The sequence below is a fragment of the Balaenoptera acutorostrata genome, chromosome 8 (assembly GCF_949987535.1).
Source record: "Balaenoptera acutorostrata chromosome 8, mBalAcu1.1, whole genome shotgun sequence".
Taxonomy (NCBI): Eukaryota; Metazoa; Chordata; class Mammalia; order Artiodactyla; family Balaenopteridae; genus Balaenoptera; species Balaenoptera acutorostrata.
In genome coordinates, this window is record NC_080071.1 from 76,322,900 (window position 1) to 76,348,174 (window position 25,275).

At 49.3% G+C, this 25,275-nt stretch overlaps 1 protein-coding gene and 1 long non-coding RNA gene across 7 annotated transcripts; one reads left to right on the forward strand and one right to left on the reverse strand.

Moving 5' to 3' along the window:
- Positions 1-9,792, reverse strand: DNPEP (aspartyl aminopeptidase). Of its 4 annotated transcripts, none has more exons than XM_057551560.1 (15): positions 9,720-9,792; positions 9,026-9,119; positions 8,853-8,941; positions 8,644-8,757; positions 8,334-8,459; positions 7,986-8,116; positions 7,588-7,690; positions 7,396-7,503; positions 6,575-6,652; positions 5,508-5,591; positions 4,322-4,482; positions 3,875-3,914; positions 3,648-3,749; positions 515-682; positions 1-144 (listed from the first exon to the last, which is right to left on the reverse strand). In XM_057551560.1, the coding sequence occupies exons 1-15, from the start codon at positions 9,723-9,725 to the stop codon at positions 94-96; spliced, it is 1,455 nt and encodes a 484-aa protein (XP_057407543.1). In that variant the 5' UTR covers positions 9,726-9,792; the 3' UTR covers positions 1-93. The 4 variants fall into 4 exon arrangements, with proteins under 4 accessions (XP_057407543.1, XP_057407544.1, XP_057407545.1 ...); XM_057551561.1 differs by lacking the exon at positions 9,720-9,792 and adding an exon at positions 9,582-9,691; XM_057551562.1 differs by lacking the exon at positions 9,720-9,792 and adding an exon at positions 9,532-9,685.
- On the forward strand, positions 9,271-25,045 carry LOC103009738 (uncharacterized). 3 transcript variants are annotated; one of them, XR_003623911.2, is made up of 3 exons: positions 9,271-9,571; positions 9,965-10,016; positions 10,381-11,223. It is a non-coding gene; the product is annotated as an uncharacterized LOC103009738 (long non-coding RNA). The 3 variants fall into 3 exon arrangements; XR_451512.2 differs by lacking the exon at positions 10,381-11,223 and adding an exon at positions 20,397-22,198 and having other exon boundaries at positions 9,272-9,571; XR_009009080.1 differs by lacking the exon at positions 10,381-11,223 and adding an exon at positions 24,637-25,045 and having other exon boundaries at positions 9,273-9,571.
- Positions 25,046-25,275: the final 230 nt, after the last annotated feature.

The window sequence follows — 25,275 nt, forward strand, 5'->3', positions numbered from 1 at the left end:
TGAGTTTGAGTGAAAAATCCACTTTAATAATCCAGCTTCAGCTCAGCTGAGAACTTCCCCTCTCAAGCGCAAGAGAAGTCTTTCCAAGAGGCCTCAATCCACGAGGAGGTTATGGCTCAGAGAAGGGAAAAGTTCAAAGAAGCCCTAAAATAGTAGGCAACATGGAATTTGAGATTAGTAGAGACCAGATGGGGGTGCCCCACTGCTCACCGTCCACCAACATGGCCCCAGCTAGAGAGGAAGGCATAGTTGCCTCACGCACACTTGACAACTGCCCCAGGCTTCCCATCCCTGATCCCCTCTCTGACATTTCATTATCCTCTGGGGGCTGATCAGGGCCCCTGTGCCTTGAGAAGAATGGGGACCCTTCTTTTCCTACATGGTAGCACCAAGACAACCAGCCCCATGACGTAGGCCAGCCACTTAGTGATGGTGATGTTGCCCCAGCAACCAATCCAGGCACTAGATGGGGAAGGAGCCCAGTTGCCACAGTGATGGGTGGGGTGGGAGTCACCTTGAAGAGAGTGAGGGTCTGGAGTACTCCTGTGGTGCAGGCTGTCTCCCGGATGGAGTGCATGGCCAGTTGGGGGCTGCCTAAATCCAGCACCCGCAGCCCCAGCCGAGAAGCCAAGATGGGTCCAATGGTGGTCCCGCAGGGCGAGTCATTCCGGACCATGAGATCCTGGGGTGAGGAGGAGAGGTTCATGAGCAACATGAGGTGTGTGTTTATTAAGGCCCAGGAGGAAGTCACCTTAGAACTGCAGGGCTGAAAGGGGTCTGGTACATCATCCACTTCGACCTCCTCGGAGGGTGAATGTGACCAGCATAAAATCACAAAGCCAACACTAAATGGCAGGCCCAAAGGACAGCAGATTCTGAATTGGTCCCATTCTCTGCATCTGCATTACCACCACCCTTGTCCAGCTACCATCATATTGCCTCCCACGTAATCCATTCCCCACATGTTGGGCAGAGGGATTTAAAAAATATGTGTATCCTTTATGTCACCTTGTTCCTTAACATGCACCCCTCCCTACCCACACACAAAGAAAAATCACTCAGTAATCTTAGTGGTTTTAAATACATGGCTATTGGCATTTTTAACCTATTTTATTTGTATTCTGGTAAAAAAATAAATAAGAAAATCATAATATGATGTTAGACATCAAGACTTTCCACATAAGGGAAAAGAGAATTACAAAACCAAATAAAGTAAGTAATAACTATTCTTTCTTAAAAAATGAGAATCACAGTATTAACTCATGTTTTTTAAATACATATATTTTTTCCTAGCCATGTCCATAGAAATGGCTCCAAAGCATTTCCCCGCCCCCAATAACAATGAACACTCATTGTGCCAGACTTTGGTCTCTAACATCAGTATCCATCAAAAGCTACCAAGTCTGGGGAGAGAAATGAACAAGATGAGCCTGCAATTCCTTATTGTGCCAAAATGCAAGACAACTTTCCAGAGTCATGACAAAGGCCACAGGAGTTATGTTGAAAGGGCTCCCACTGGTCAAAGTCATGACAATTTGAGCATGAAATAACATGATTACAGTGGACCAGGTTCACACTGAACCAACGAAACTGAACCAATGAAAATCTATGATTCTACATAATGATCATCAAAAAAGGAAAAGAAAAAAAAAATCCTCGTATTTGCCAGCATTTGAGGCAGCCATTAAAACACCTCACCTTGAAAAGTGCTTATTTAAGGGAAAGAATAACATTTGTCCTGTCTTTCCAGGAGGAACCATACTTCACAATAACCAAATGGCCCTACTTGATGGGGGAAAGCTCTACTTCACAGAAGAATGACAGCTAATAAACATAAAAGGAATAAAAGAATGGGGGGGCATTTTTCAGTAAACTCCAATGAAATTATGGATTTAGGCAAAGATTATCAATTGGTGTTAAAACCAGACACGTTTCTGGTTGATGGGGAACTCATCACTTGTACAGGTTTACTATCCAATCAAAAGAGAAAAACCTCCAGATGGTGGAGGGATTGAGGGCACCCCCCCAAATCCAGTGATCAATCTTATTATCACTAAGAGTGAATCACCCAGATAATATGTGGATGACACAGCATGAAGAACACACCAGTCACGATGTCTTCTGGCCAAAAATGTTTAACTTGAATCCACCGAGCCTTTAGATATGAATTCTAGATTATAGGAGATACAGGGGTTAGAGGCACAAGCTCAATGACGCCAAGAGGAAGCAAATCCAGGAAGGAAAGGAAATTATAAAGGATAACCAGCCTGGTTTCTTCAAGTCAATGTTATTTAAAGAAAAAGAAAAACAGAAAAAAGAGGCGGTGCAGCTTTGCTAGATTAGCAACCAGATATAACTTGTGGTCCTGAACTGGAAACTAAAGTGGGACAAACAACTGTAAAGAATGTTTTGGGGAAAACTGGGGAGAATTGAAAATGATCTGTACATTAAATGAGATATAAATTTACTGAAACAAAAATTCACTGAAATGGATAAAAGTAAAAAAATAAAGCAAAAGATATATCTAAATATCTAAGAGTGAAAAAATAAAGCAAAAGATGTATCTAAAATGATTTCATTTTTTAAAAAATGTGTATTAAGTATATACATAGAAAAAAATCTGGAAGAATATACACAAATCTCTGGGGATTGTTTTATTCTCTCATTTCCATTTATATTTTCTAAAGTATACATGTCCTGCTTCTGCTGTAAGCCATTAAAGAAAAATCCCCTAACATCTTCCTACTGCCTTGGAAGAAAATCCAAACACCCTTCCACAGCCTAGGAGGCCCTGCATGACTGGCCTGGGCAGGCTTCTCCCCCGTCCCCCTGCTGCTCTCACCCTGGCTCCACCACTCTGGCTCTGGCTCCTCCTCGTAGACCAAGCTCACTCCTGTGTCCCTGGGAGCTTTTGCCCTTGTCCCCCCTGGCAGGGATGCTATTCGCTCCTAGCTGCCTTGTTCTCAATACTTAGGTCTCAGCTCAAGTGTCACCTCCTCAGAGAGGCCTTCCTGAGAATGGAACAACTCAGCTCTGCAAGGGGGGCGTGGCACTGTGCAGCAGAGAGAGCCCTAGGCTGGGGATCAGGATTGCAGGGTCCTAGGCCTGACTCACCAGGACCCGCCTGCTGTGTCTGTCACTGGGGCACCTGAGCCCCAGTCCCTGATATGCGTATTACCCTAACAGGTGTATTATATATTGCGTATCTCCCTCTCTCGTTCTCTTCGACTAGATGTGCCATTGACGATGAGCTCCAGGCTTCTCGGCCCTGAACTTCTCTAATGGAAGCCGCCAGGGTGTGTAAGAGAGACACAGAGGAGCTGGGGGTGCTGGGTAGGGACAAGGCAGGACTAACCCACTATGTGCCATGAGCACACTGTACCTTGAATTCCATTTTACAGGTGTGGAAACTGGAAACCAAGGCGTATTAGGAGACGAGTCCAAGGTCACAGACCAGCACCATGGCAGAACCAGCACTGATCCCAGCTCTGCCTATATCCAAACCCCAATGCTCCTCACTCTACTGGGACACCCCCCCCCCCCGCCCACTAAAGACTATCTACAAGGCTTCCCTCATTGGGGAGCTATCTGCTTGTGCCCCCCCCAACTCCCTCCATCACCCCTTCCCAGGTAGGGCCCACCCTCACCTGCAGGGGCACCCCGACATTGCTGGCCACCTCTCGGATCAGGGCCTCTGAAACCGCATTTGAGGCGTAGCGTTGCTTGCTGTTCACCTTGATCACAGGGCCCTGGGGAGAGCAAAACCAGGAGTCAAGAGTGAGGCAGAGATGGGTGAGAGGCCCAGAGGGAACAAGATTAGGGCCCGGAGCCAGCCAGGCCTCCAAGTCCCTAGGGAGAAGCAGGAGCTCCTCACCTTGTGGAATAAGGGCCGGTGGTTCTCCTCATGCTTGTCCCTGTAAGAGACAGAGAAGGGACGTGGATGGCAAACAGGAGCTGGGCCTGTCAACACCCACCTCTCTCCCACAGCAGACATCACTAATGGATCACAGCATTCTCTCCCGCCCAGCCCGGCAGGACCTGAGAATCACGCTAAACACAGTGCTCCAGGCAGCCTCCAGCTACAGAGGGAGATAGATTTGCAGATAGAACCTATTTGGATTGGTTAGGCACCCATGACTTTGACCCAGCTGAGCCTTGGAGCAGTCAAAATGAAGTCCCCTCTGAACCTCCTGGCAGAATGAGGAGGAAGGGGAAGGGGAGAGGCCGAGGCCGAGGCCCAGGCCCAGGGCTGAGCCCGAAGGCAGGCCACGCTCGGGTCTCCGGCTGTGTGAGGACTGCGCGCCTGGCACGGGAGACTCACAGGTAGTTGGGGTGCACAGCATGGGCCATGTCTGCGCTGATCATGTAGGACTTGGGGATGGCTTCCTCAAAGGCCGTCAGGTGCTGGGGCGACGCCGAGATCCGCCGCAGCACCAGCTCCGTCAGCAGTGACTGTGCACCCTGTGCGCTCTCCGACCCCACCTGGCGATAGCGGAGGCCTGGCTCTAGGGGTCCGGGCTCGGGGGCTGGAGCTGGAGGCCAGGCAGAGGGGCCCACGACCCAGACTGGCCCAGGACCCCACTGAGTCAGTGGGTGGGGAATGTGGGCTGTTATCAGCAACCTCCCAACCCTGTGCCACCAAAAAGCTGATGGTGAGCTGGGGCCAAACTGATCCTCGGCCATCTCCGGGGCAGAAATAGCACTTTCCAGTCTACTTCCCTTCTTGGCTCCCTTCCTTCTCCGCTGACCCTCACATCTGGGGCTTAGCACAGGTGCCCCACCTAACTGGTCAATCTTCTTTCACGCGTGTGACAGAGGCTGCTAACTGTCCATGATCCCTTCCATAACAGAACACCCGGGTTGTAGCTGAGCATCGGACCGCCCAGCTAGAGATGACACTCCCAGCTTCCCCTGCAGCTAAACATGGCTATGCCAAGTTCCAGGGAATGCAGGCAGTGATGAATGCCACCTGTGGGTCATGCCCTTAAAAGGATGGGTGGACACTGCCCCTTTGCCCTTTTCTTCCTTCCTAACTCAGTACAGACATGGCAGCAGAAGCTGGACAGCCGCCCTGGACCCTGAGATGGACACCATGTGTTTGTGGTGGCAGAGACCTGTCCTGAACTGCTAACTCTGACCTGTGCGGTTACCTGGAGAGAACTGTGCAGCTGTGCAGGCTCTTCCATGGCGTCTAAGCCTGCACCCTAACCCAAGCACACAGGGGGAGGACCCAGCCTGGGCTGAGTCCTGGGGCCACCAGGGTGAAAGGGCAGAGCCCCTGTCCTCGAGCAGCTCACCATGTGGCACACAGAGAGACGTGGGAGGTGTGGTCACGCTAAGAGCAGATACGTGCTGATCCAGAGGGGACACCGAGCGCTGAGGAAGCACAGGCAGCGTCCCACCTGTCTTTGGAGCCTCCAGAATAGCCCTGGCTCACCGTGGCTGCTGGACACGGCTGGCTACAGAAGACTCCCCAGAGGAGACCCTCCCCAGACCCCTTCACGTACCTCTTCGTTGTCGTACAGGGCAATCATGCGCACGTGAGGATCCGCGGCCAGGGAGGCAGGGGATGCGCAGGAATCGATCAAGGCCTAGTTTGGGGAGAGAACCAGAGAATCATCCTCCCCGCTCCTCCTTCCATAACTCAGCCCACCAGCACCTCGGGGGTTCACACTCGCCGGCCTGCTTCCCACCGTCATGGCTGGAGTGAAGCGGGCTTGGGCTGTCACTGGTCTGCATCTCGCAGGGCGCTGCCTGGTGAGGGGACATGCAGGGCCCTTTACAATGGGATGGAGAAACCCCTCACTGAGTGTTCTCCCAAACACAAAGGCAGGAGGATGTGTAAGACGGAGGGGAAGGGCTGAGGATCCTGGAAAGTCAGAAGGACCACAAAGATCACGTAAACTAATTGGCCTCAGTGAAGAGACTGAGGTCCAAAGAGGAGACTGTGATCCGTCAAGGTGCCGTGACTGGCTGGCCGGCTGCACAAGTGGATATGGGTCCCACGTCTGGCTCTGGTCTCAGTTACAGCCCAAAGTGTGTCTCCAGGAACAGGATGGGGCACAAAGGAGAGTATGAAGGACAGAGGGAGGAACAGGGATGAGACGTGAGGAAGAGAGGGAAGTAACCAGGGTAGAAAGATGGTAGGGAACATCAAGGTGACCAGGAGGAAGAGAGACCACACCACTGAGATCCCAAGGCTCAAAGACGGCTGGATGGGCTTAAGCCAGGGCTTGGCGGGGAAGGCGAGCAGGGAGCAGAGACAGAAGGATGATATTGCCGTATGGGATTCGAGAGCCTTTCCTGTGAAGCAGAGATTAACTTAAAGGAGAAGCAACAGGAGCAGGGTTAGGACAAGACACTGTGATGCCCTAAACAACCTCTCAGCCTTCCCCCTACCTCAGCCCCTGGCCCCAGGCCAGTGCGAGGATGGGGGCCAAGAGGAGCGATGCTGACGCTGCAGCATTTAGGCCCCTCCCCATGGTCCACCCTGCACCAGGGGTCTTCTTATGACCCATAGGGCTTGAGGCGGTCCCCCCGCCCCAGTGCTCCTGGGGGTGCCCCGGCTCCTCACCTGCAGGGCACAGAAGCAGCTGTGCAGATTATCCAGCCGAGGGGCAAAGATGAACTCCTCATAGGCACCACCCAGGACCTAGAAAGACAGGACAGTCATCCTGACCTTCATCCCTTCCCCCGGACTCACCCTCTTCTCCCAGCTCCAAAGGGCCTGTGCTTGAGCGAGTCTCCTTGGTTCCTTGTGCAACCTCTCCCAGCCCCTGGCCTAGAGCAAGCATTAGGAGCCCGCTGTGCAGAGCTGAGCAGAGAATGGAGAAGTGCCGGGCTGGAGCTGAGGGATGGGAGGGTGGAGGCCCGTAGTTCGTGACCAGTTCCTGTGGGACAGGAAAAGGGAGGGGCTGAACAAGAAAAGAAGAAGGAAAACTAAGGAAATAAACAGAGGAGACCAGATGAGAAACAGAAACAGCGCATGTTCAAACAAGGCCGAGCGTCCAAAGACATAGCAATCTCCTACTGTCGGCAACTGGGAGAGACACAAGGACAGGCTCCAGGAAGAGGAGGGCCACATCCAGGCCTCTTGTCCTTAGAGGTTTGGAGCCAGCACAGGTCAAAGTGGACAGGGACCCCTGTAGCAGAAACTCCTGGGGAATCTGTGGAAAGCTGATGCCCAAACCCCACCCTACACAGTCAAGTAGGCAAGTCTGAAGTGGGAAACCTGCCCTTTTTGAGACCCACTGCCCTGGAAGCAGAGCGGGGTGGTGTCTACTGGGAAAACAGGGATGAGAGTAATTGGGGGACTGGCAGAGGTGACGAGCGCTTGAGGGGACATGCTGGGATCCCAGAGGTCCCCACCCACGAGTGCCTGCAGCTGTTCCTCACCGCAGGCTGAGTGTCCGCAAGACACAGCTCCATCTCCAAGATGTCCTCGGAGCTCAGCCCCAGATGGGCACAGAGAAGGGACATGAGCACCGAGTGGTGCCGGTCATCCTGCAGGGCAGAAGGATGCTGGGAGGAGGGTCCGCTCCTCCCTCTCTCCCCTCTCAGAGGACCAGTCTCTTCCCCCCTGCTCACCCCTTCCCATGAGCAGGAGGCTCTTACTACAGCACTGAGAGGGCCTGGCTCAGGAGTCCCCTTCTCCAGCTCCTCCTGGACTGCTGTAGCAAGAATGGGAACCCTGTGGGGAGACACGTGAGGGGGTGTGTGTGGGGAGGAGCGGAGGACACAGCAGGGCGGGACACCCCTGAGCTCAGGCATCCCCTGATGGGGAACTGCCCTGGTCCTTCAATTCCCAGCTCGCTCCCCACATGGCAGAGCTGTGAGGGCCCTTGGACATCAGCTGGGTCCCAAGAGTAGAACCTGACAGTGGCCACCGTTAGGTAGTGGTCTCCCAGGTCCCAGCGGGGCCCCTTCCATCACCTGGTGCCACACCCTACCCCTCCCAGTCACCACAGCCTCCACTCCAGTCTCACAGGTGCATCTCCATGTTGGGCCCAAAGTTCTCATTGACGTTTCGCTGCAGATGGATGGCCAGGTGCGGGATGCGAAGAATGGGCTGGCCCACGTGCACCAGCCGCTGCTCCAGCCGGCCTGAGGTAGGGCACTGTGGCCAAACAGGCGGGTCAGCCCAGGGTGCCCTCCCCCAACTGCAGTTGGTTAAATCCCCCACTTCAGCCAGACTGACCAAGGTGGTCCTCTGACCTGGACTGCCCCTACCCCCCTTCCCCGGGGTGCTCTCCACAGGTTCCCTGAAGGAAAGTGACAGTCAATCTTCAGGCAGCTGAAGCTGAGAGCCTCCCAGATCCAACCCCAGTTCCCACCTTGACAATGACACGTCCAGCCAAGGTCAGGTCACGGTCAAACCAGGTGCTCCAGATTCCACCACCATAGGTCTCCACACCAACCTGCTGGAAGCCCACCTGGCTGCGGCGAGACCGCCGTTTCACCTGGGTGGGACGATGGGGAATAAGAATTCAGCGAAGGCCACCCGACGTGATTTGGAGATGAGACAGACGGTTGACAAGCTAAGTGACAGAGAAGGGCCCCAAGTGTGGAGGAAGGGGGTGACAAGTCTTCCTCCCTGCTCACCCCCTGATGCCTCCCCTCCCCAGCACAGCCCCAGTTCCTTACCCGGAGGCAGGGGCTGTCCGTGTGGGCCCCAATGAGGCTGAAACCGTTGCCAGGAACATACTGGCCACCCACAGCAAATGCGATGATGGTAGAGGAGTTCCTGGTCAGGAAGTACTGGGGTGGTGGTTTTGAGTTGGATTAGCCAGCCAGCTGGCGCAGGACTTCGAGCCCCAGCCTAGGTTCCTGCCTCTCCCACCCCACCCTAGTACCTTGCTCTCGGGCTTGATATCCCAGCTCTCCGTCTCCTTGAGTTCATGGAAGCCAGCCTGGAGGAGGCGGTTGCGGCACTCGGCTACAGCTGTAGGGAAAGAACCCTCTCACAGCGATGGAAGCCGGTAGAACATACCGGCCACCACCTGCCTCGGCTGCCCTGGTCACTCACCGTGGAAAGGAGAGGGGCTCCGGTTCACGAACTTGAGGAGTTCCCGGGCCGCTGCTTGCACCGCCTCCTTGCGGGCCCTGCCGCTCATGGCCACCTAGCGGAGGGGGCGCTCAGATTCCTACGAGGTCTAGGACCCCTGATCTATCTAAGCTTCGGGAACTCTCCCAGCCAATCCCCACGAAGTGACCGCTCCAAGGCTCAGACCTCTGCTTCCGCCCCTTTCCCCACCGAGGGACGCAGATGCCGGCCCTCCAGCCAACCAACCAACCCCCAATGTACCACAACCAGCGCTGCGCTCCCCGCCCGGCTCGTCCCAGACGGCCCGCCCCCGAATCCGAGCTTCAGCCCAGCCCCCCAAGTCCCGCCCCAAGTGCCCGACCAGCTGGAAATCCCGGTCAGTTCCCAAACTCCGAGCTCGCAATCGGGCCCCTAACTCTGGGCCGGCCTGTACCAAGCGCGCGATCCCATCCCGGAACCAAAGCCCTGTTCTCTAGGGAACACTCCACCTCGGTGTCTCGCAGGCCACCCTTTAACAACCCCAGGAAGGTAAGGTCACCCGGCGCCGGACTTTCGGTTTCGTTTAGGGTCGGGCGGAACCCCCACGTCAGCAAGCGCGCTTCTGAGCTTGGGCCTGAGCGGGCGCCTGGCCGGGTCTGCGATCGAAGTTCGTGCGGGGCGAGCGGTGGCCACCTACCTGCATGGCCTTACGCGTGGGCCTGAGTCCACTCGCACGGCCCGCCCCCACTCCCGCCGCCCTCCCCGTCCCGCCCCGCCCCCTCCACGGTGGTAGCGGGCGCCCTCTGCCGACCGGGAGGTGCTAGGACAGCCGGGAACCGCAAGCCCCCGCCCCTCCCCCGGGTCAGGGACTCCAGGTAAAAACGTCCCTGCTAGCTCACCTGGGCCGACGGGTGCTGTACAAAGTGCTCTCTCTCTCCACAGGCACCCTGGTGATAATAAAAGCAACGTGGCTAATGTTCATGGAGGAGTCACAGTAAGTTTTAGCTTTATGATAAAGCTTAATGTGCTAGCTTGTTTCATCTTCACCACTGCCCTATCAACTTTATATCTTTACTGTCCCATTTTATACGTGACCAAACCGAAATACAGAGACGAGTAACCTGTCCAAGGTGGTAAGTGGCAGAGGTGGGGTTTGGACTCAATTAATTTGATTCCCGGGGCCTGGAATAACCCACTTTCAGACTTTTACTGGGCTTTTTTCTTGGTAAATGTTACGTTACACGGGAGGTCCCTAAGCAACAGAGAAATTAATGACTTGTCCAAGATCACATAGCTGTTTGGATACATCTGGAATTTGACTCTGACATCTGTACTCTTTGCCCTTCTTAAAACGACAGAAAAAGACAAACTCCATATGTTCTTGGAGGCAATTCCCATATTCCTGTGTCAAGAGTGGTAAGTAGCAATTTAAAAAACCCAGGCAGGGACTTCCCTGGTGGCGCAGTGGTTAAGAATCCACCTGCCAATGCAGGGGACATGGGGTTGAGCCCTGGTCCGGGAAGATCCCACATGCTGCGGAGCAACTAAGCCCCTGTGCTACAACTACTGAGCCCACGCACTACAACTACTGAAGCCCGCACGCAGCAATGAAGGCCCCACGCAGCCAAAAATAAATTAATGAATAAATAAATTTAAAATAAATAAATAAATAAAACCCCAGACACACACCAGTCAGAAAGGCCATCATCAAAAAATCTACAAACAGTAAATGCTGGAGAGGGTGTGGAGAAAAGGGAACCCTCCTACACTGTTGGTGGGAATGTAAACTGGTACAGACACTATGGAAAACAGCATGGAGTTTCCGTAAAAAAACTAAAAATGGAGCTACCATATGATCCAGCAATCCCACTCCTGGGCATATATCCACAGAAAACCATAATGCGAAAAGATACATGCACCCCAGTGTTCATCGCAGCACTATTTACAATAGCCAGGACATGGAAGCAACCTAAATGTCCATCGATGGAGGAATGGATAAAGAAGATGTGGTACATATATACAATGGAATATTACTCAGCCATAAAAAGAACGAAATAATGCCACTTGCAGCGACATGGATGGACCTAGAAACTGTCATACTGAGTGAAGTAAGTCAGACAGCGAAAGACAAATATATGATACCACTTTTATGTGGAATCCAAAAAATGGTAAAAATGAACTTATTTATAAAACAGAAATAGAGTCACAGATGTAGAAAACAAACTTATGGTTACCAAGGGGGAAGGGGGGGAGGGACAAATTGGGAGATTGGGATTGACTTATACACACTACTATATATAAAATAGATACCTAAGCAGGACCTACTGTATAACACAGGGAACTCTACTCAATACTCTGTAATGACCTATATGGGAAAAGAATCTAAAAAAGAGTGGATATATGTATATGTATAACTGATACACTTTGCTGTACAGAAGAAACTAAGACAACATTTTAAATCAACTATCCTCTACTAAAAATTAGTTTAAAAAAAATAAAACCCCAGGCCCCTGCCTAGCCATCGATTCTGATCAGGACTTTGGTGGCCCCTAGATTCAAAACAGGGGCCAACTACCAGGGTTGTTATCAACATTCCAGGGATTACAGGTCGATGGAGCAATCTGCCGTTTATGTACTGGAGTAGGAATGTCAGGGGAGTGGGGAGTAGTTGGAAAGATCCTGCAGCCCTCAATTCAAAGGAGTAGATATTGCAATGGAGTATTCAGGAATATACACACTAGGTGATGGGTTAAATTCATGGCATTCCCTAACCATTCGCTGCAATGCCATTATGTATAAAGTTTCACTGCTGAGTGGAACATGGAGAGAACATTCTTGTTCTCTGAGGAGCCAGAGGCTGGCTGCTGGGGAAGGGACACACTCAAGGATGGTGACAAGAGCTAAAACAGGGATACAAACAGGGGTAAGGGAGAGGGACTTAAAAATCTTTAACATTCTGATTACAAAAAAGAGTACATGTTCACAGCATTGCAAATCAACTATATTTCAATAAAAAAATAAGTGAAAATAAAACTTAATTCAAATAAAAATAAAAGTGCATTGTCTGGTAGTTAAAAAAAGAGTACATGTTAATGTGAGCAATTCAAATATCAACAAAATGCAAAACTTAGAAAGTGAAACTAAATGTTTGAAAAATGGAACAGCCGGTCTTAATAAAAACAAAACCAGGAATTCCCTCACAGTTTAGTGGTTAGGACTCCGCGCTTTCACTGCCAAGGGGGCAGGTTCAAGCGTGCCAAAACAAAAACAAAACAAACAAAAAAACCCCAAATCCTCTTAAGAAACCAGAAATCTACAGCAGACATTAGTAGGGAAATATAAAAGTGTCCCTGTTCAAACCAGGAGCAAGGTACTGATGAGCTATTATCACTGGTAGTCAGTGTGGACCTGCAGTCAGAGCCAGTGTCACAAAACAAACAATTATATATAGAAAAGCACAGTCTGTCACTATTTGTAGATTATTTGATTAGCAAGAAAATAAACAGACAAGCTGTTAGAACTGGAAGAAGGGGTGGCCTGATTGGAAAAATCATCGGCTTTCCTGTACAGTAATCAACCAGAAAATATAATAGTAAAAAGGTCTTATTTACAAGAACAAGAAATACTATTAAATTCCTAGGAATGAGCACATGCATGACCCAATCTCACTGTAACCAGGGAAATGCAAGTTAAAAATGAGATACCATTTTTGATTTGTCAGATTAGCAAAAATGAAAAAGATTGGTAATGTCAAATGTCGGAGAAGGCTTGGAGTAATGGAGTATGCTTTTCTACCCAATTTCTGTGGTGTGAACTCTACCCGTGGCTGATTCTAAGCTGCCAACGTGAACTGAATGTGGAGTTGGGAAGGAATGTGGAAAGGTACACCATTGTGTAGATTTCCACCAAACAGATGTAATAGACACAAATAACCTTAGGAACATAGATTTATAGTAAAATAATTAGGAAAGTGATGATTTTTGAGTATTTATTATCTGTTTGTAATATAATTTATTTAATTGTAAGCTTAAATAATTTCATTTTTAATGATTGCTGTGTTTCACAATAGGACCACAAAATTCCTGGAAATTTGACAATCAGTTCTTATGAGCTGGTCCAAGTCGGTTCTACCACACAACTTCACCCATACTCTACACCTTTGTTCCTCAAGTTGTGATTCGTTGACCCGGGAATTTTTCAGAGATTCAGAATCTCAAGGTTTACCCCAGACCTACCGAATCAGAATCTGCATGTTAACAAGATCCCTAGATGATCTGAATTCACATTAAAGTTTGAGACACAGTGTTTCAGAGTACCGTATGGCAGTAAAAAACAATGTGAGGTCAATCTTTATGTATTATCATAGGAAAAAGGGCCAAATTTATTGAGTGAAAAAAAAAAGTAATTTCCAGAATAATATTTATAGGACAAGAGTATTTTGGTAAAACTCTCACAGTGAGCTAAATTCCTAGATTTTATATAAATATGTATGTAAATTCATGGAAACGGGTTTGGAAGGAGAGTGGTCATCTCTGGATAAGGAAATGGTATTGGGTATGAAGTGAAGAGTCAAGGGGGGACCTCGGCTATCCAAAAAAAAGTCTCTGAGAATCATTCTTGCCCTCAGCCTCCAGAGAAAACCTTCCCTACCAGCCCTTAGTTGGTGTTTACAATGCTACCATTATTCATTTATCTTCTTGGTTTAACAACTATTAAAGTGCAAATGCCTGTGAGTTAACATAGCAGTAGGTTACACATTTCAGTGTGAGTTGATTTGATATGTGGGTCCTTTCTGATCCATCAGTTTATGAGAGAAGGTTCCTAAGTAGTAATTTGTCACATAATGCATTTGGGATACAGAAGACCAAAGCAAAGCTGTAAGGAAGAGAAGGCATGTGGAGTGTGTGTGTGTGTGTGTGTGTGTGTGTGTGTGTGTGTGTCCTGCCCTGTCTGCTAAAATGGATACAGTGAGGAGCTGAATCACATGATCTTGATTTCCTGATGCCAAGACAGCCCTGGGTATCTCATTGCTGGTAGATATCTTGGTTGTTTCAATAAGTAAATAATTTGCTTCTGGGTAGAATGATAGGGTCTTGCATAACACGGTACAGTTTGTTCTCTTACGTTGTTGTTGGAAGGGTAGTTTAGTTTCCAACACGTGTCTTCTGCTCAGGTCCTGTTTTCCAAGTAAGACTCAGCTGAGTAAGAACTGCAAATCCCAGGATGCCTTGAGATGAGTAGCTCAGGCAATATTATAATTTTCAACCAATCATGTTCTAGGAGGGAGGTTTGAAAAGCATTTTATGTAGTTACAAAGAATGAAGTGCCTCTACAGGTACAATTTCCAAGATATATTACTAAGTGAAAAAACAAGGTGGTGCAGAACAGCTGTTATGGTATGTTGTCATTTGTGAGTATAAATACACAGATACACACATATTCTTATGTGTTTAATGTATGTCAGGAGCCACAAAAAATGGTAACTGACTCTGGAAAGGAGAAATGGGGTAGCTGAGGGCTGGGGAGGTGGGTAGAAGAAACACTTCCTTTATCCTATAAAAAGGATTCCTATGAATCCTATGAATCCTTTTGCACTTTTTGAATTTTTTTCCTATGTGTGTACGTAGAAAAACTTTAAAAAACTAAATAAAAAGTTTTGAAAACTAAAACTTTAAAACACTAAACTAAAAAGTAACAGGTGGAAAGATGATCTTTAAATACTTTCTGTGACCATCATTTTTGTTTTCTTCTGTACCCTGATTGAGTTGGTAAGCATTTGTTGGTTAGCATTTAACCCTAAAGCCTTCAGTTTAAAAATACCTACTTAGGGGGTTCCCAGGAACTGAGATCCCACAAGCGTGCTGCATGGCCAAAAATAAAAAATAAAAAACCCCACTTAAAGCTGTATTATCGGGACTTCCCTGGTAGTCCAGTGCTTAAGACTCTGTGCTCCCAATGCAGGGGGCCTGGGTTTGATCCCTGGTCAGGGAACTAGATCCCACATGCTGCAACTAAGACCCGGCGCAGACAAATAAATAAATTTTTTTAAAAAGTTACATTGTTTATTTTTTAAAAAATCCATATTATCCTCTGATATAGAAATTGTGTCGTTTGTGTTGGATGGAATGTTTCTTTTGATATTGATATTTTAAACAAAAAGTAAACTGCGAATGAGGTAGGGAAATCCTCAGAAAAAGGTACCCAACTCTATTAATTCCTCACCTACACAAGAACTACAAAGTATTGATCCTACCTCTTCCCTGTTCCTCACTCTTCTCGTCTCCACTCCCCTCCGACCCATCATAACTCATCTGTTCCATCTATAATCACTCCTTTGCACACACGTCCATGTTCCTTGCTTGCTCTAGGTTTGCTTACTTGTCTGGTGAAAACCCAAACCCTGACAGCAACCAGCTCCCCATGCCTCATGTCTGCACCTGGCCCATAGTAGATATACAATGAATATTTATTGAATGGATGAAATTTTTTAAAGTGATTGTTATTTGTGAGAAATGGCCCTCGTAGAATACTCCCCAGCAATAAAAAGGAACAAACTGTTGATAACCGCAGCAACTTGGATGGATCTCATAGGCATTATCCTAAGTGAAGAAAATGACAAAATTATAGACATGGAGAACAGAGGAGTGGTTGCCAAGGGCCAGGGAAGGTGGGGGAAGGGATGGGTGTGACTCTAAAAGAGCAGCGCAGGGAACATCTTTATGGTGGTGGAATGGTTCTGTATCTTGATTTTTTTTAAAACTCTTTTTAGATCAGACTATTTTTTACAAATATTTATTTATTTATTTATTTGGTTGCACTGGGTCTTAGTTGAGGCAGGCGGGCTCCTTAGTTGTGGCATGTGAACTCTTAGTTGCAGCACGCATGCAGGATCTAGTTCCCTGAGCAGGAATCGAACCGGGGCCCCGTGCATTGGGAGTGCGGAGTCTTAACCACTGCGCCACCGGGGAAGTCCCTGTATCTTGATTATAATAGTGGTTGCGTGACTACACATGTGATAAAGTTAGGGATGCCTGTTAAAACACAGGACACCCAGGTAAGTTTGAATATCAGATAAACAAAGGATAATTTCTTAATATAAGTGTGTCCCAAATATTGCATGGGATATACTTACACTAAAAACAAAATTTAACTGAGTGTCCTTTATTTTTATTTGCTAAGTCTGACAATCCTGGATAACATGGCATAGAACTGTACACACACATTTCACCAATGTCACTGGCCTGGTTGTGATACTGTACTGTAGTTGTGTAAGATGTAACCATTGGGGGAAACCAGGTGAAGGGTACACAGGACCTCTCTGTACTATTTTTGCAACCTCCTGTGAATGTATAGTTATTTCAAGATAAAAAGTTTTTTTTTAATTTTTTTAAAGGCCCTCAAAAGAAAACCAACTGTTCCTGTGATAAAAACAAAGAGATATAGGGAAGTGCTGGTGGTTAACCTTGGGAGTTTTATGGAGCATTGTAAAACCAGCATGTCACATAGGTCTTAAGATGTTTCCCTCTCAAATGTCAATGACCTTGTATAGTTATTGACCGTATAACAAAGTGGTTAAGCACGTGGGCTCAGGATCAGACACCCCTGTGTTTAAGTTCTGGCTCCTTCATTGACTGGCCATTTGCAGTGCTGTGACGGAGCCAGCTCACACTCTCACCCCTTCCAACTCCACATTCAGTGACTTCAGGCTGGTGGCTTGAGACCGGCCTGGGAGTATTTACACCACCGCAATTGGCACATCCTACAAATCAGGGCTTTGTTCTTTTCCTCCAGAGAGCTGACTGTTAAACATTTACCATCATACCACAGACACTGAGCCTCAGTTTCCTCACCTGTAAAATGGGGGAAGATAACAGTAATAACCTTATAATGCTAGGAGGATTAAATGACATAATGCATGTGAAGTGCTTATCATTGTTTGTCAAATAATAAATGATCAGTAAATGTTAGCTATGATTACACACTACTATATAGAAAATAGGTAAACAACAAGGACCTACTGTATAGCACAGGGAACTATATTCAATATCTTGTAATAACCTATAATGGGAAAGAAACTGAGAAAGAATATATATATATATATATATATATATATATCTGAATCACTTTGCTGTACACCTGAAACTTAACACAACATAGTAAATTAACTATACTTCAATTAAAAAAAAAAGGTTAAGAAAAAGTTAGCTATTATCATCTCTGAATCTTATCTCTCATATTAAACTGTGAGTAACTTGAGGGCAGGTTTATGCCTTACTTTGATACCCTTAGTGATTGGCACAGGGCCTGAAACACAGTTAGTGCTAAACAAATGTTTAGGAAATTAATGAATAAACCACAAGTAGTGATGACTTGAGGGGCTACACCTCCAGAAAATGCACATTTCATCAGAGGTGTTTTAGGGCACACTTCTTGATCTTTAATCTTGGAGGTTTCAGGCCCTGTAGCAGGCCGCTGGGGAGTTCTGGGGAGCACTCACACCCCCAAGGCTAGTGGCTGCCCTTGCAGGCCTGGCCCTGACCTCCTAATGTGCCTCTGCAAAGCCAGCTCATGCCCCCAGGTGGCAGGGAAAGACCCTCACCTCATCTTCTAGGAGCCAAGATGGGGCGTTTCTGGCTCCGAACCTCTCTGACTAGAGGTCATTTAATCCTCGCTGGATTTGTCCTGTTTATTTTGGTGAACAGAGCTGTTTAATTTCAGTTCGTATTTCTAGGTGTGCCTGCTCATTTTTCTTCCCTATTATGTACTCTTTGCAAGCACTTAGGTTTGAGTAAATATGTCTATAAAGATCCAGGGACTGGCTTATTCTTTGTCTGGTATTTTAATGGCCTTTAAACAGTGTCTGCTCAGGTAAGCATTTCACAGATGAATCGAAAGTTAGAGAATTCTGTTCTCAGTGGCTACTGACTCCTTCCAAGCTGACAGCTGGCCACCAGCAGCCTCTGAATCACGGCTTTTCATCAGTAATAAAGTATCAAAAGCCGACACCCATCTCTGGACAGAGAAACCAACCAACCCTGGTCAGCCAGATACGGGACCTGGGGACCATGGTAGGTATTTCCACTCCACGGCAGTGCTTAGGATAAGAATACCTAGAGTGCTTTTTAAAGTGCAGATTTACGAGCCCCACACTTGAAAATTCTTCTTCGGAAGATTTGCACGAAGGCCCAGGGGATGTGCTTTTTTTTTTTTTAATTAATTAATTTATTTATTTATTTTTGGCTGTGTTGGGTCTTCGTTTCTGTGCGAGGGCTTTCTCTAGTTGCGGCGAGTGGGGGCCACTCTTCATCGCGGTGCGCGGGCCTCATTATCACGGCCTCTCTTGTTGCGGAGCACAGGTTCCAGACGCGCAGGCTCAGTAGTTGTGGCTCATGGGCCCAGTTGCTCCGCGGCATGCGGGATCTTCCCAGACCAGGGCTCGAACCCGTGTCCCCTGCATTGGCAGGCAGATTCTCAACCACTGCGCCACCAGGGAAGCCCGGGATGTGCATTTTTAACCATGCTGTAAATAATTCTATCTTTAGACCATTCTGAGAAACACAATCTAGATTCCCCAAACCACGAGTGCCAATGGGTGGGCTGCCCTTGAGCTCAGTGCCCTGTTGTGGGGTGACACGGAGAGAAGTTAGGGAGCTAGATTGGGCTGTTTGGAGCATTTCCTTTTTTTTGGCCTCGCTGTGTGGCTTTCAGGACCTTAGTTCCCCAACCAGAGATTGAACCTGCACCCTCAGCAGTGAGAGTGTGGAGTCCTAACCACTGGACCGCCAGGGAATTCCCTGTGTGGAGTATTTCCATCACCACTTAGCACACTGTTCTGCCAAAGTTAACCAAGAGGATGATGAATATGTTCCGGTGAGCCACTTGCTCAGGGTCTAAGTTGTCAGCAACTTGAGGACAGGAACGAAGTCTTGTTCATCTTTTTATCCCCCCAGTCCCCGAGCCAGTGCATGGCTCACAGCTGGGCGCTCTGCTCTGGCTGGGACCTTCCCGCAGGAGAATACAGGCCTAGAATGCAGCCCTGGTTACCTCAGGGTAGCCTGGGAGCCAGTTGTCAGGAATGGACGTGGCGGAGAGGCTGAGCGCCGTGGTCACCTGCTGGCCTCCTCCCGAGCTGAGCCCGGGTCTGTCAGAGGCTGAATGGGCACCACCAGCCCCTCCCCTGCCTTGACCCCTCTGCTCTGAACTGCAGGGTCCTGGTCTATCCCACAGGGCCCATTATGATATCATCAATGCAATTTGAAACAGTAAGGTCCTCACAGCACCCAAGGGTCAGTCTAGCCTACTGTGGCCAAGGGTCTAAATGATGACCCTTGACCTGGGGAAGGCTGTGCTGTATTCCAGGAGGCTACAGAGGTCTGTTTCCCCTGCTCAGACTGTGAGCTCCAGGAGGGCACAGCCCACGTCGGCCTTGTTCATGCTGAGTCCTTAGTGTCTAGCACAGCGCATGACAAGTAGTAAGTGCTCAAAGGTTTTTTTGGGTGCATGAGTACATGAATGAGAGGCTTGGCTGGCTCCAGCCATCCATTCGTTTATTCATTTGACAAATATGTTTTGTGCACCTGTTGCGGGTCAGGCTCTTGTCGATCTGAATAAAACTCCTTTTCTGTCCCGAGGAGCTCCCAGCCTGGTGGTGGGATGCCAGAGACACATCCTTTGTGTAACGGTCCCTGACAAGGGCTCTATCCGAGGTCTAACGGAGGTGGGATTGCAGGGAGGAGCACACGATGGCAATGACAGGCTCTTAAGCCAGAGAAATGGTACGTGGTCTGGCAGGATTTCCCCGGCCTGGGTAGGCGAGCCCCATCGGCCCCAGGGCTCTGCCTGTGCGGACGACCAGGCTGCTTGTTTCTGCTAATACTGCAGCAGGGTGCATCTATAGAAGCAATCTATAGCACAAAACGAAAACACAAAAATCAATCCCCAGCGCTCACTCCCATCAACAAACATGCTTGCAGAGCCTTGTGAGTGTGGCGCACAGCTTTAAGGTGCCACGGGAGATACAGGGATGAAAAAGTGAGGACTCTGACACAGGGGACTTTGAATCTCCCTGGGGAGACAGGACACATGGAAATGAGATGATCAGTCACACAGAGCGAAAGAGTGTATGCCAAGTAGTGAATGCAGGTTCTGGAATTGCACTGCCCAATACAGTAGCCAGTAGCTGCCTGAGCAGCTTGAAATGTGGTTAGTCCGAATTGAGAGGTGCTGTACATATAAAATAATGTATACATCAGATTATGACAAAATATTCATATATCTCAATTTTTGACCATTGCTTACATGTTGAAATAATAATATTTTGGATACATTGGGTTAAACATATTGATCTCACTTGTTTCTTTTACCGTTTTAAAAGGTGGCTACTAGAACATTTGAAATGACATATGTGGCTCCCGGTTACATTTCTGTTGGACAGCACTGGTCTAGGAGTTGAGGGGACCCAGCGAGGGCCCAATAGCCTGTGCTACTACAGTTGGGAAGAATTCTGAGGAAATGAAACAATTAGGAGCAAGCAACAGAACACTGAGGAAGGGTGTGGGAAGACATTTGAGAAGTTTGATCATGAAGGGAAGGAGGGGAGATGGCAGCTTAAGGAGGCAACAGAGTCCCAGGAACCATGTACACATCACCGACCCAGCCCTTCCTCCCGTTCCTGACGTCTTCCAAAAACATGGTGGTACCTCCAGTCACCCTCCCATGCAATGACTCTGGAGGAAGGCTCCTTCCTCTCAATCCTGGACAATGGGGAGTTGGCCTGTGAGCTGGGTTTAGATGCTAAGTATTGGCTGATTCTCAGCCCCGGGGAAAGGGAAGTGGTGGGGGAAGGGAAGGGAGCTCAGGGACCCCCGTGCTGTTGGAGCTAGGAGTTTGGTCAGTGTTTGAAATGGGGAGGACTTCTCAGAGGAGCAGAGTGGGAGGAGGAAGTCAGCCCTCAAACCTGGCCAGACAAAGCATCCACTGTGGACACATTTCATCAGGAGAAATCAGGCAGCCTGGATCTGATGTTCCTGCCTCTGCCCTCCCACTCAGCCACACGGAGAAGCCGTAAACACTCAGATACAAGGATTAACTCTGCGTGTGGTGTCTGGGACATTGTGAACAACTCTTGGTAGCTGTGTTAAAATTGATCTTTCTAACCCCCAGCACCTAGGATGTGGGGCCTGGTACACAGCCAGTGTTCAATAAATATCGATGGATGGAGGAAGGAAGGAAGGAAGGAAGAGAGGGAGGCCCTGGGCCCACAAGCTTTGAGAGACAGTGTATGTCCAGGCTGTAGCCTTCCTGGGTTAAAGCTCTGCTCCTAGTCTCTTATCCTATTAAGTACTTTTTAAAAGCCTCTTACGGCCTCTGTAAAAGGAAAGATAATGTGAAGAATTCCAGGAGGGTTGGACGAGCCTGTACCGGGCTGGGGGTGGCGGAGTTAGTTCCTGGACCAGCAAAGGAAGGACTCCCGAAGCACATCAGAAGCCTGCAGTTTTCCGATATGGCCACTGGAGGGCACTTCAACCAAGTAATACCAGCTCTCCTCCACCTCTCTTGTCCTTGGAGAGCCCAGATTTCAACAAAAGTTTAAAAATCATCACAATAATGATAGCTGTCCTGGTTGAATATCCAATAAGGGGCTAAACGCCTTAAACATATATCATCTCATTTAATATTCACTACAATTGTGAATTATTTTAACTATTTAGGAAAAACTGAGGCTTAAAGGAGCCGAAGAATTTACTGAAAACCCCCTAGCTAAATACAATTTGGGAGTAAGAACCTGAAACCAAGCCCTTGGGCACCGACCATAAACAATGAACACACAAGAAGCTGAAAAGGAGACTGGATAGAAGCAGAGAGTCTGCTACACAAATATTGTTACTGAACAACTTACACATATATGAAATTGGAAGACGGCTTACAGATAATTTGTACGTCTCATACAGTAATGTTTCTTTTCTTCCCCCGAAATGATGTAATTAAATAAATGAAGTGTTTCACAATTCATGGTGTCTTAACTTGGAGGAAATAAAGTCATTGTAATACAAGGCAGGAAAAGATATTTTCGTTTAACACTTAAATAGCACTTACCATGTACCCAGAACTGTTCTCAGCACTCTATGTAAAGTAACTCAATCCTCGTAGCCACCCTCTGAGGGATGCACTATTATAATCCCCATTTACAGATGAGGAAATGGAGACTTGGAGAGGGAAGCGACCTGCTCAAGGTCACATGGCTGGTGCGAGGCAGACCTGGGATTAGGGGCCCAGGCAATCTCTGGAATTTGGGAAACCGGGCTGAAGCTGGTCCTTGAGAGGGGAGAGGGTAAGAGTTTCAAAGGAAGAAGTGCACTGTGGAGATGAGGGTATTCCAGACAGAGGGAATTAGCATGGGCAAAGGCTCTGAGGAGGTGGGAAAAGACGAGGTGAGGAATCAGGATCGTGTCAGGCCTGGGCTACGGAGTCCACATGGCAGAGACTTGCGCAGCCAGAGCTCCCTGGGGCCTCCTAGGGGTGGGGAAAAGAAGAGGGGAACAGCAGGAGTGCCCGGGATGGGGCTGGGTGGGGCGGTGCTCCAGTTCAGGGAAGAGCGGAGGCCACCCTGCCTCCACCCCACCCCTCTCCAGGGACTGGCAGTTTGGGAAGTGCAGTGTGTGCTCAGGAAGCAGTCGGACTGGATTACAGGGAAGATTAAAGGAGCTAAATTGGGCCTGAGGCTGGGGGAGGTGTGCGAGAAGGGAGCAGCAAAGGGCCAGCAGCTGGAGGACCAGGAGAGGCTGCCGGGAGCCGGGGTGGGGGCGGGGATCCCACATCGGGCAGGAAGCTCTCCTGACCCCAGTAAGGCTGGAATGTGGGGTCACCAAGCAAGGGCATCCTCACTTAGAGGGAGCTGGGGGAGGGATGGGGGCAGAGACCCAGCAAACCCGGCTGGGGGTTGGGGGGCAGGGGCCCTGGGGGAGGTGGAGACAGACCTGGAGGGGGAGGGGGAGGGGAAGAGGAGTGACCTGGAGAGGAGGGGAAGCTGTGGGCAGAGACTCAGCCGGAGCCCCGTCCTGAGAGGGTGTCTGGCACTGCAAGCCCGTCCAGGCTGTGGAGTGGGGACACAGGCTGCCTGTCGGGTGTTGGTGGGGAGCCCGTTGCACTACACTGAGAAGCAGCTGGAAGTGGCCTGGGGCCCTGGAGCACCCTCCTGCAGTCCCAGCTCCCCCTTCCCAATCCCCTCCCCCAGCCTGAGTGGCAGCGCCGGCTGTGGCCCCTCCCAGCCCCCAGGGCAGGTGGTCAGTGGTCTATTCTGGTACCCAGGATGGCTGGGGAGCCTGGGGAAAGGCAGAGGGAGAGCTTGGCCCATCTTTTTGAGGCTGGATGGGGAGGGGGCAATGGGGGGGCTCTCTGGGACAGTTGGGGAGATAGAGTTCTGAGCACTGTGGGTGGGGAAACAAAAATTCCAGTGCTCTCCGTTTTCAACAAATTGTATCTCTCAGGACCTTTAAAATTGGGAAGAGGAGTGTATCTGGGATGTCTTTAGGCTCTGGGGCCTGGCAGCAGGGCAGTGGGAATCCCCAGCAGCTGACAGTGGACCCCAGAGTTTCTTTAGAACCTTGAGGCCACAGGACCAAGCCCAGCCCCCAGTCCCAGTCTTCCAGGCAGCCTCTCCAGGACAGAATTGTGGGTGCTGTTGTCTAAGGCCTCCTCCCAGGCCTGTTGGGGGCAGTCTGGGGCCAGGGTGCCCTGAAGGGAGCCTCTCCAGCCTGAGGGGGTGCCCCAGTGCCTGACTGGCCTGACGGTGGCACAGGGCAGAGTGGCCCCTATATTCCCCAGACAGGAAATCTTCAGTGCCCCCTGGCTCCTGTGGGATGAAGGCCAGATCCCTCTGCTGCTGGTCCCTAACTCCCTAAAACCTGCCCCTTCCAAGCCCAGCCCCCTCTCTGGAGGGCAGTGGAGTTGGGGAGAGGGGGAGGGCAGAATGTCAGGAGGGATTTATCCACTACTGGACAAAGGACTTTTCAGTGGAGATCCCCGGCTAAGGCCAAGTTAAAAGGGGAAGGACCTAGAGCTGAGCCTGCCAAGTCAGTCTATGGCAAGGCCTTAGCGACCACACAGAGAAATGAGCTGGGTTTCTAGGAGCCATGGACTAAGGCTCAAAACCAGACTTTGTTTTTACTTGCTGTGCAACCTTAGGGAACTTACCTAACCTCTCTGAGCCTAGTATCCATAACGGTAAAATGAGGTTAATAGTTACTTCCCAGTGTTGTGACGATCAGAGCAGCAGTGATTTTATGTGGCAGGTGTCCAGAATACCATGCCTCGTATACAGTAAGTGGTAGCTATGTTATTATCAGAGGCAGCATAGCCTGTGATAGAGAGATTTGGAGTTAGGCAGTCTCGGCTATGAAACTTGGCCCTCTACCTGCTGTCCTAAAGCAAGGACTCAAGCTAGTTCCTGGACCTCTATGAAACAGTTTCCTTATCGGTCCAAAGGGGATAAAATATTTTAGTAATGGCTGGCACTTACTGAACGCTCACTGTGTGCCGGGCACTGTGCTAAGTGCTTTACGGACAATTTCTCATTTAACCTTCCCCAAATCCTATGCTGCTTTATCATTTTACAGGTGAGGAAACCGAGGCTCAGAGGGGTGAAGCAACTCACTGAAGAGTGGTAGATCCAGTTTGAACCCAGGCAGCGGCCCAGCAGCTGCTCCCCAAATTCCTTCCCTTGTCCTTACCTCCGCAGAGTCAAATGGAACTTAGACCATTGACTGTCTATCTGGACAGGTGTGAGAGGGTAGACGACTGGGGCTATAAAAACACTGAGAGACTGGGGGCTTCCCTGGTGGTGCAGTGGTTGAGAATCTGCCTGCTAATGCACGGGACATGGGTTCGAGCCCTGGTCTGGGAAGATCCCACATGCCACGGAGCAACTGGGCCTGTGAGCCACAACTACTGAGCCTGCGCGTCTGGAGCCTGTGCTCCGCAACAAGAGAGGCCGCGATAGTGAGAGGCCCGCGCACCGCGATGAAGAGTGGCCCCCACTTGCCGCAACTAGAGAAAGCCCTCGCACAGAAACGAAGACTCAGTACAGCCAAAAATAAATAAATAAAAAAAACAAAAACAAAACAAAACACTGAGAGACCAAGAATAGGTGTCTTCTGGAACCCAAGACTCACTTTCATTGTGTATTTGGATGATTCCGAGAATAAGCATTTGAGCCAGCAGTAAGAACAGCCGAGGGTGCTGTCATGGGCTGTGGT